The sequence below is a fragment of the Galeopterus variegatus genome, unplaced genomic scaffold (genome assembly GCF_000696425.1).
Source record: "Galeopterus variegatus unplaced genomic scaffold, G_variegatus-3.0.2 Scaffold668, whole genome shotgun sequence".
Lineage (NCBI taxonomy): Eukaryota > Metazoa > Chordata > Mammalia > Dermoptera > Cynocephalidae > Galeopterus > Galeopterus variegatus.
In genome coordinates, this window is record NW_007726779.1 from 451,545 (window position 1) to 461,356 (window position 9,812).

The following is a 9,812-nucleotide window of genomic DNA, read 5'->3' on the forward strand; positions in this document are numbered from 1 at the left end:
GGATGAAGGAAACGAGGAGAGATAGGGCCCAGCAGCGTGGGAGGGTTTGTAATACTTTATAAGTCAAAAGATCCTTTAATTGATGAGGTGAAAATACACTGGTGGGGTTGCCAAAAGTGAGTTTCTTTGCTTCTTGAAGAAGCACTTGAGCAGCCGGCAATGCCCTGAGGCAGGGGGCCCACCCCCAAATGGTGGGATCAAGTTTTTTTGACAAATAGGCCAGTGGGGCAAAAGAGGGCCCCCTCTTTGGGAGGGTTTGTAACCCTTTATAAGTCAAAAGATCCTTTAATTGATGAGGTGAGAATACACTGGTGGGGCTGCCAAAAGAGAGTTATTTTGCTTCTTGAAGAAGCACGTGAGTGGCTGCCAATGCCTTGTGGCAGAGGGACCACCCACGAATGGTGGGATCAAGGTTTTTTTGACAAATAGGCCACTGGGGTGAAAGAGGACCCCCTCTGGTGTCCTAACACACCCAACCCAAAGCCCTTGTTCTTGTGCACATATAGAACAAAGGGCCATTGTAAGTCAGGTAAATGTAAAGCTGGGGCTCTAAGGAGAGCCCGCTTGAGGTTTTCGAAAGGGGTTTTGATGGATTTATCTAGAAGTTCCTTTGAGTCGCCCTGAGAGTCATATAAAGGTTTGGCAAGAAAGGAGTAAGTTGGAACCCAAGCTCATAAGTACCCCGCAAGGCCCCAAAATGATAACATTTCATCCTTAGATTTTGGAACAGGCAAGTCTCGAAGGTGTTGTTTTCGGTCTACTGTTATGGCCTTGGAGTCGTGGGAGATCTGAACTCCCAGATATTTGACTGAGGGTTTAAAGGCTTGGACCTTTTGGGGAGAAACCCTGTATCTTTTGTCTGCTAAGAAGTTGAGGAGGGAAATGGTATTGGTTATGGAAATGGGATAAGAAGGGCTGCACAAAAGATCATCCACATACTGAACGAGTGTGGAATGGGTGAAAGCTAACCCGCAGAGGTCCTCTGCTAAGACCTGCCCGAATAAATAGGGGCTGTCCCAGAAACCTTGGGGAAGGACCATCCAAGTGAGTTGTTGGGAATGATGAGATTGAGCATCAGTCCAGGTAAATGCAAAAAGGCTTTGGGAATTTGGATGTAACAGGACAGCGAAAAAGGTGTCCTTTAAATCCACCACTGAGAAATAGGTGGGATGCAGGGATAGAGGATAAAAGTGTGCATAGATTAGGAACTAAAGGATGGATGGGCACAACTGCCTTGTTAATGATGACTAACCGGAAAGTGTTGGGAGTTTTTTTAACTGCCAGGATGGGAGTATTGTAGGGGGAGTTTGTGAGCTGAATGAAACCGTTCCTTAATAGCTCATTGATAATTGGTTGTAACCCTAGCAGGCTACTGGTAGGAAGAGGGTATTGGGCCTGGTGAGGGAAATTTTGGGGTCTCTGAGGGAGATTCAAACTGGTTAGCAATGGACTAAAGAGGGAGTTGAAGTATCCCAAACTTGGGGATTAACTTTGGATAGTGGCGGAGGAAGATTTGGTTCGTCTGGAGTTTGGGCCGCTCCGGCAACCAATAAGAGCAGTGAAGGGGGTATGGTGGAAAGAGATGTAGGCCTGGAACCTGGCCAATGTGTCTTGACCTAACAAAGGGGTTGGGCATTGTGGCATCACGAGAAACTGATGAGCAAAAGAATGGTCCCCAAAGTGGCAAGTTATCCAGGGAGTTTTTAGTGGAAAAATGGCTTTGCCCCCTACCCCAACAATAGGCGGTGTGGAAGAGGAGGTAGGTTCCCAAAACTCCATTAATACTAAGAAAGTGGCATGGGTATCAAGGAGGAAAGAAATGGGGTGGCTCTCAACTGCGAGATGTACCCTGGGCTCCCTGGTGGTGGTGAGGGCTGTCGTAGGTAGAGGGTGCCCTGGGCCCCGTCAGTCGTCCGACGCCAGTCCTAGAAGGCTGGGTGTGGGGTTTGAGATAGGTCCAGTCTCTCTATGGGGGTTGGGGCATGATCGTGCCCAATGTCCTTCCTTACCACACTTAAAGTAGGGACCCGGGGGTCCCTTTGGTGTGGTTGGGCCCCTTGAAAAGGCAGTCGTTGGTGAGGGTGTGGACCCCTTTAAGGCCTGTGCCAGTAGTTGGTACTTTTGGCATTTGGCCTTATCGTCTCAGCCATTATAAACCTTGAATGTGGCAGCCAGTACTTCATTTTGAGGAGTGAGGGGCCCCCTTTCCATATCGTCTCAGCCATTATAAACCTTGAATGTGGCAGCCAGTACTTCATTTTGAGGAGTGAGGGCCCCCCTTTCCATTTTCTTTAATTTGCCCTTTATGTCAGGGGAACTCTGGTTAAAGAAATAGGTCCTGAGAAGTTGTCTTCCCTTTGGGGTCTCTGGGTCTATGTTAGTATATTGTAAAACAGCCTCAGTGAGGCGATCTAAGAAAGAAGGATTTTCATTTTTATCTTGTATTATTTCTTGGATTTTTTCATATTTAACTGGTTTTTGTGTGGCCCTTTTAAGCCCCGCCACTATGCAAGTAAGAAACTGATCACGGAGAGCCAATGGGGGGGGGGTTAGAATCCCAATGAGGGTCGGTTTCTGGGACAGCCTGTGCCCCAATTGGGTGAGCGGGTGTGGTTTGGTGGGCTTCATCTCCATATGCCCTGGCCTCTAGCCAGACTCGTCTACGTTCTTCTGGCAATAAAGGATTTGTGAGGATAGAGCGGGCATCATGGAAAGTTAAGCTATAGGTCTGGCAGAGGTATCAGAATTCCTTTGTGTAGAGAACTGGGTTAGTTGTATAAGAACCCAAGCGTTTCTCGATTTGGGCATGGACTCTAACGATACCCTCCATTCCTGCCACCTCTCGGAGAGGAGTTAAAAGCGGAGGTTGGGCCGGAAGGGTGGGCCAGGTTTCACGGGCTTGGGCTCGTGTATGAGGGGGGCTGGAAGGATGTGGTGGCGTGAGAGGGGCAGAAGAGGCAGGAAGAGCCGATGCTGGTTGGAGTGGGCGAGGAACGTGTCCCCAATATGGGGGCGGGGCTCATCTGCTGAGTCGAAGTCAGGGGAAGGGTAGGAGGGGGCGGGCAGAGAAGGCTTAGACACTAATAAGACCTGTTTTGGGGCACAGGTGGTACATAAAGCAGGGTTAGAACAGAGGTAAGAAAAAGCCTGGACACAGGGAATTTCAGCTCGTTTTCCTGATCGCTCGCAGAAGTTATATAAGTCCCGTAGAGTGTCGGGGTTGAGGGACCCAAAGGGAGGCCACCTGTTTTGGTTATCTAAATTATAGTTGGGCCATTCTTGGGTGGAAAACCTAACAAGTTTGTTTTGCTTAATATCCAGAGTCAGACCCAAAGTGTGAAGATTAGTCAGGAGACATTTTAGAGGGGAGTCGGCCGGGAGAGATGTGACACCACCCATGAGAATGGAGAAGGAAGTACTGGACCTGAAGGGGCATCCCCGCTTCGGTTGGGGTACTGAGAGGTCTCACACCACCAAAAGCGGTTGTCACCGGTTTCTGGCGGTTGAGGGACCCTAGAGGGTCACAGAGTTTTGGGACACCCGGTGCGGGGCTTGTGAGTGTCTGGAGGGCAGAAACAAACCCCACAGCAAATGAGAGGGCAGGGAAAGGGCAGACCCAGCTTAACCTGCCAAGTCCCGAAGAGAGAGAGAGGGAGAGAGAGAGAGAAATGAAAGCAGTAATTCAAAGACTCACCAACTAGAGGCTGGTGTTGGATGTGCTGGTGGTGATCAGGAAGAAGGGCCGGGCTGAGTGTCGTCACTAGTGTGGGCTCCGGGCCATGGGCAGATAAAGGGATAGGGTCCCACTAGGGTGGGGAAACCCATCCGAGTCATGGCACCAATGAAAGGAAAAACCCCAGCCCGAGCGCAAAACAAGACACACCATGAGACGGGGACTCAACCAAAGTGTATTAGGCAGGCAAAATGAACAAGAAGGCTGCCCTCTGGAAAGTGGGAGCAGCAGCAGGGAGAGTCGGATGGGCCTTTTATATCCAGTGAGGCTGAGCTGGGCTGTTCCTATTGGCTAAGAAGGAAGGGGAGGGAAGCGAGTGGGGTTTAAACTGAGCTGGGACTTTCTCATAGGCGGGCAAAATTGCGCCCACGGGAAGGTGACATGGCAGCTAGGGGATTTTTCCAGGTGGGGGTTTTCTGGGAAACTTTCTCAGGTGCCATTTTGTGTATCTCGGTCTTTAACGCCATTTTGCTTTTCTGGCAGAGGGTATATTAGCCAACAGTCAGTAAGTACCCCCTTCTCTGCAGAAAAGTTTTTGGAACTCCCCATATATACATTTTTATATTTGTCCATTCTGTAAGGCAGTGGTTCTCAACAAGGGACTGTTTTGCCCCTTGGAACTTGTGCCAGTGTCCAGAGACATTTTCATTGTCTCAACTCTTGGTGAATGGTGAATAGAGGCCAGGGTTCAGCTAAACTTCCTACAATGCATGGGACGGCACCTCATAACAAAGAATTATCTGGCCCAAAATATGAATAGCTTCTTGCCCTGATATAAAGGAACTATTCTAGGAAACAGTTATGTATATTAAGCACATACAAAAGTAGACACTGGAAAGAAAGGGGTCAAAGATAAAATGATGTTCTCATATTTCCTTCCTAGACCCCAATCAGACCTCTTTTAGAAAGTCACATCCAGCTGATGGTGTGGTGGGAAGGACAAGTATGATTCTGCTCCTCCTTAGAGACCATCTCAGGCGACGGCTGACAGGAGAGAGGAGCAGCAGCAGTGGAGTCCACTGTGCCTAGAATGCCCTGAGCAGCTAATCTTGTCTTTTTTTACCCTTCTTTGCCTGAAAGCATTTATAGTGGCAACTTCTCATATATATATTTTTTAATAAGTACATTCTAAGATGTTGTTGAGGGGAGGGAGAAAGAGGGGACAGAGCTGGCCCACAGCTGGCTCGGTTGCTGGCCTCATTGTGGTTGGCCTTTGGCAGGGCCGAGGCCTGCAGCCCACCGCCTCAGGACCCCAGGCGCTTCTCATTTTCTCATATTTTTGATGTTGTATGTTTGTTAATATTTCTCTATTTAATTTCTAAAATTATGTTATACAGAACAGTCATTGCTTTAGTCGTGATTCTGATAAACCACTTGAAAATTTCATGTATACCTTCTATGTGCTTCTTATACTTACTTTTGCCTTTTTAAAATCAGCTTTATTGAGGTTGTAACTTACATACAACAAAATCCACTAATTTGAAGCATTGTTAATTTCATTTGCATTTCCCTGGAAGTATTTACCATCTTTTTTATGTGCTTGTTTGTCATCCCTCTAACTTCCTTGGTGAAGTGTCTCTCCAAATCATGTGCCTATTTTTTAATCAAGTTGTTTGTTTTCTTACTGTTGAGTTTTGATAGTTCTTTGTATATTCTGGATACAAGTCTTTTGTTGGAGATGTACTTTACAAACGTTCACTCCCAGACTGTGGCTTGTCTCTTCTTTCTCTTAACAGTCTCTCTTAAAGATCGGGTGTTTTTAACTTTTGTGTGAATTGCAGTTTTTCAGTAGTGTTTTATGGAGTGTGCCTTTGAGGCCATATCTAAGAAAACATTGCCTAACCCACAGATGCAAAGATTTTCCCCGATGTTTTCCCTAGGAGTTCTACAGTTTTAGGTTTTACATTTAGGTCTATAATCCATTGTGAGTTAACTTTTTTATATATGGTGTAAGGTATAGATGCCAGTTCTTTTTTTTTCTTTTTGTCTTCATACCACTTGTTGAAAAACCTGACTTCCCTCTTTGTTGCCTTTGCACCTTTGTCACATGTCAGAGAGTGTTTATTTCTGGAGTGGTGTTCTGTTCTACTGATCTCTTTCCCTGCTTTTACAGAAATACCACACTGTTTTAGTTACCATAACTTTATAATAATTATGGAAATCAGGTAGTGCTAGCTCTCCAACTTTGTTCTTCCTTTTCAAAGTCAATTTGACCATTCTTGGAGTACTAAATCATTTATATTTAATGTGATTGCTAATATAATTAAGTTTGAGAATATAATTTTGCTATTTGTTTTCTATTTGTCCCATCTGTTCTTCATTCCCCTTCTCCTCTTTTTCTGCCTTTTTTTGGATTAATCAAGTATTTTTCATGATGCCATTTTGTTCCTTTTGTTCACTTATTAAGTGTAACTCTTTTAGTATTTGACTTAAATCTACTTTCAAATGATTGCATATTTCTTCATGGACAGCATAAGACCCTTACAATAGTGTACATCTACTTCTCTTGGTCCCAGCCTCCTTACTGTTTTTGTCATGCATCTTTATATATATGGTAAACCTCACAGTACACTGTTATCATTTTTGTTCAAACAGTTGATTAGCTTTTAAAGACGTTTAAGTAATAAGAAAAAGTATAGTAGTTTCCACTTATGGTATAGATTCCTGTGTGTAGATCCCAATTTCTATTTAGTATCATTTTCCTTCTGCCTGAAGGACATTGACATTTTCTCTAGTTCAGGTCTGCTGGTGATGAATTCATTCAGCTTTTGGATATCTGAAGACTTTATTTTGCCTTCATTTTTAAAAGATATTTTTGCTGGGTATAGAATTCTAGGTTGATGGTGTTTTCAGTACTTTAAAAATGTTGTTCCACTGTCTTCTCACTTGAATTGTTTCTGATGAGAAATCTGCTTTCAGTCTCATCTTTGTTCCTCTGTATATATGTCATTTTCTGGGTAATTTTAACATTTTCTCTGTATCTCTGTGTCACTGGTTTTGAGCAATTTGACCTAATGCATGTTGATGTAGTTTACTTTGTTTCCTGTGCTTGGTGTTTATTGAGTTTCTTAGATCTTTGCATTTCTAGTCTCCATTAAGTTTGAGAAAATTGTGTGTATTATTTCTTAAAATATTTTTTTCCTGTTCCTCTCTCACTCTCTTTTGGGAATTCCAATAACCTGTATGTTAGGCTTATTGAAATTGGCCATCTTTGATGGAACATGACCTGCAGACCATGACAGAATTTTCAATTTTCACCTTGTCCAGGGGATCGAGAACAAACTGTATAGCCAGTATGAGGAGAAGGTGCGCCCCTACATCGACCTCATTGACTCCCTCCGGGCCCTGGGCGTGGAGCAGGACTTGGCCCTGCCTGCCATTGCCGTCATTGGGGACCAGAGCTCAGGCAAGAGCTCTGTGCTGGAAGCTCTGTCAGGAGTCGCCCTTCCCAGAGGCAGCGGTAAGAACTTACACTCTTTGTTAGTCTGCGAGGGCTGTCATAACAAAATACCACAGATGGGGTGACTTAAACCTCAGAAATTAATTTTCTCGAGGCTGCAAGTTCAAGATGAAGGTTTGGTTTCTCCTGAAGCCCTTCTGCTTGGCTTAGAAATGACAACATCTCACTGCACCCTCACCTGGCCTCTCCTCTGTGTGAAAACATCCCTAGTGTCTCTTCCCCTTCTTATATAGACACCAGTCATATTGGATTAGGACCCTATTATTATGACCTCATTTAACCTTTATTAGCTCTTTAGAGGCCGTGTCTCCAAATACAGTCACATTGGGGGTTAGTGCTTCAACATATGAATTTGGAGGGAACACTGTTTAGTCCATAATACCATCCATTGCACATTTTGTGTGTGTTGTATATAATCTGCAGTTTGGGAGAGATCTGAATTAATGCATTTGGGTCCCTAGCCCAGAACTATGTGCATGTGCGTGTCTTTCCTGAGCCGCGTCCCAACAGGAGACCCACCATTTTGGGAGATAGATTGGTGCTTAGATTACTGATCTGTCTGTGTTGTAAGGCCAAGGATATCAGTGAGACCTCAAGGGAAAAGGTCAGACCTGAGATGGGTCTTGGAACAGAGGTCAGACAGGGTAGATAGGAAAGGTTTGGATGGAGTAGGGGGATAGTGGGAAGGTGGCCTGATGGGAGCAGTATGCCTTCCAAATGGGAGTAGAGTGGGTATGTTAGGGGGATAATGGAGGATGCTTGCATAAGTTTAGGGGGTTTCCCACTGCAGTTTTCCACCTGAGCTATTGCAGAACACTGGGATGAATTGGGAAGCCTGAAGTGGTGGCTTTTAAGCACTAGTGAGCAAAACCTCACTGGGGATGCATACTCAGAAAGCGCATTCCTGAGGTTGCCCTGACATGACGCATCAGAGCATCAGACAGTGAGACCAGAAAGTTTTCCATCTTAAATGTCTCCCAGATGACTGTATAAATGTTTGAGAACCATAGGTTTAAGGCATCATATAGGACTTTTGAGAGCAGAGCAGAGAACTGATTTGGATGTGACCTCCTAGGTATTGTGACAAGATGTCCTCTGGTGCTAAAACTGAAAAAACTTGTGCACGGAGAAGAGTGGAAGGGCAAGGTCAGCTACCGGGACCTCGAGATCAAGATTTCAGATGCTTTGGAGGTGGAAGAGGAGGTCAGGAAAGGTGAGTGCCAACAAGCATTTGTTAGTCATCCATGATTTGGACACCTGGTCAGAGCCCATGGAGCAGGTGGGGGCACCTGCCACCATTCCCGCTCTTCCCTTTGAACCTGTCCTGCCCTCTTAGGATCCTCCCACCTCACACCAGCCCCAGTTCCCTTTTACTTTCTCTTCTTTTACCCTCGTGGAGACCAGCATGTTTGGACAGAAGCTGACATCAGTAATTTATTGCTTAGTATGTAAATAAGTATCTGGGAATGATATGAATTTTAAATTTAAATCTTGTCTCCAAATACGGAGGATCTGTCCCATATTCAAGGGTTTCCCCACTCCACAGATCTGATGGGAGAGGAGCCAGGGTGTTGGGGGGAGGGAGCTCCTCCCCTGTCACCTTGTAAAACCCCACTCAGAACCGGTGGGCCTCTTCTTCAGAGAGGGACATGCACGTGTCTGTATAGTCCTAGCTGGGGCTGATTGATGGCAGGTCTCAATAAAAGCAGACCACAAAGATAATTGGGAACATCTAAAAGAGGAAATAACACTAGAAGGACGAAGTAACCAACAAAGAGCAACAGCTGTGAGGCAAATAAGTACATTTTCCTTTTTGACTTTAGTTTTATTCCTAACATGTCACATGGTTGAGTTTCAGTCATTTGGGGAAGGACGGGCTGAGCTTCTGTAAAGATGGGAGCACTGATGAACATATACTGACTGCGGCAGAACACTCAAAATAACTGTGTATCAGTCAGCTCTTGCTGTGTAACAAACCAATCTCAAAATGTAATGGCTTAGAACTTTTTATTTCTCATGATTCCGTGACCAGCTGGGTAGTTCTTCTCTGGGCTGGCTTGGCTGGGGCTGGTGTTCTAGGATGGCCTCTGTTGTGTATCTTGGCCCTCAGCTGGAGTGACCAGGGCTTCTCTCCATGGGGTCTCTCATCCTCCAGGATGCTGGGATGGGCTTCTCTACATGGTGATGAAGGGTTCCCAGCAGTAAGAGAGGGCATGCCCCAGTGGGTAGCACCTTTAAGTCTATTGGCATCCCATTTTGAAGTATCCTGTTAGCCTGACAAAGTCACATGGTCAAGCCCAATTTCAAGGGACAGGCTCCCTCAATGGAAGAAGTGGCCAGACCTAATCTCATGACCACATACCAGGTAAATGGATATTGGGGGGCAATTCACAGACCCTGCACATAAACCATTGTTGTTTACTTCCACTCTGCATTCTAGAATAGTATCAAACCTACAAAAAAGACATTCTGGTTGTAGAAAAGAGGAAAGTTGTATTATCTAACCATTTGATGAAACAAATTCATACTCTAAATTTTTCATTATTAAGGAATAAAGAGCGAGGTGAAATCTCATGAAAAAACACCAGCAGCCAATACTCCTCTTGCCTAAAATAAGCA

General features: G+C 45.1%; 1 protein-coding gene across 1 annotated transcript in view; it reads left to right on the forward strand.

The window, feature by feature from the left end:
- Positions 1–1,714: 1,714 nt before the first annotated feature.
- MX1 (MX dynamin-like GTPase 1) overlaps positions 1,715–9,812 on the forward strand; it is a 30,136-nt gene continuing 22,038 nt past the window's right edge. The window contains exons 1-3 of the mRNA XM_008571220.1: positions 1,715–1,759; positions 7,001–7,193; positions 8,269–8,406. Of these exons, the coding sequence (XP_008569442.1) occupies positions 1,715–1,759; positions 7,001–7,193; positions 8,269–8,406 (376 nt within the window). The remainder of the gene's footprint in view (positions 1,760–7,000; positions 7,194–8,268; positions 8,407–9,812) is intronic.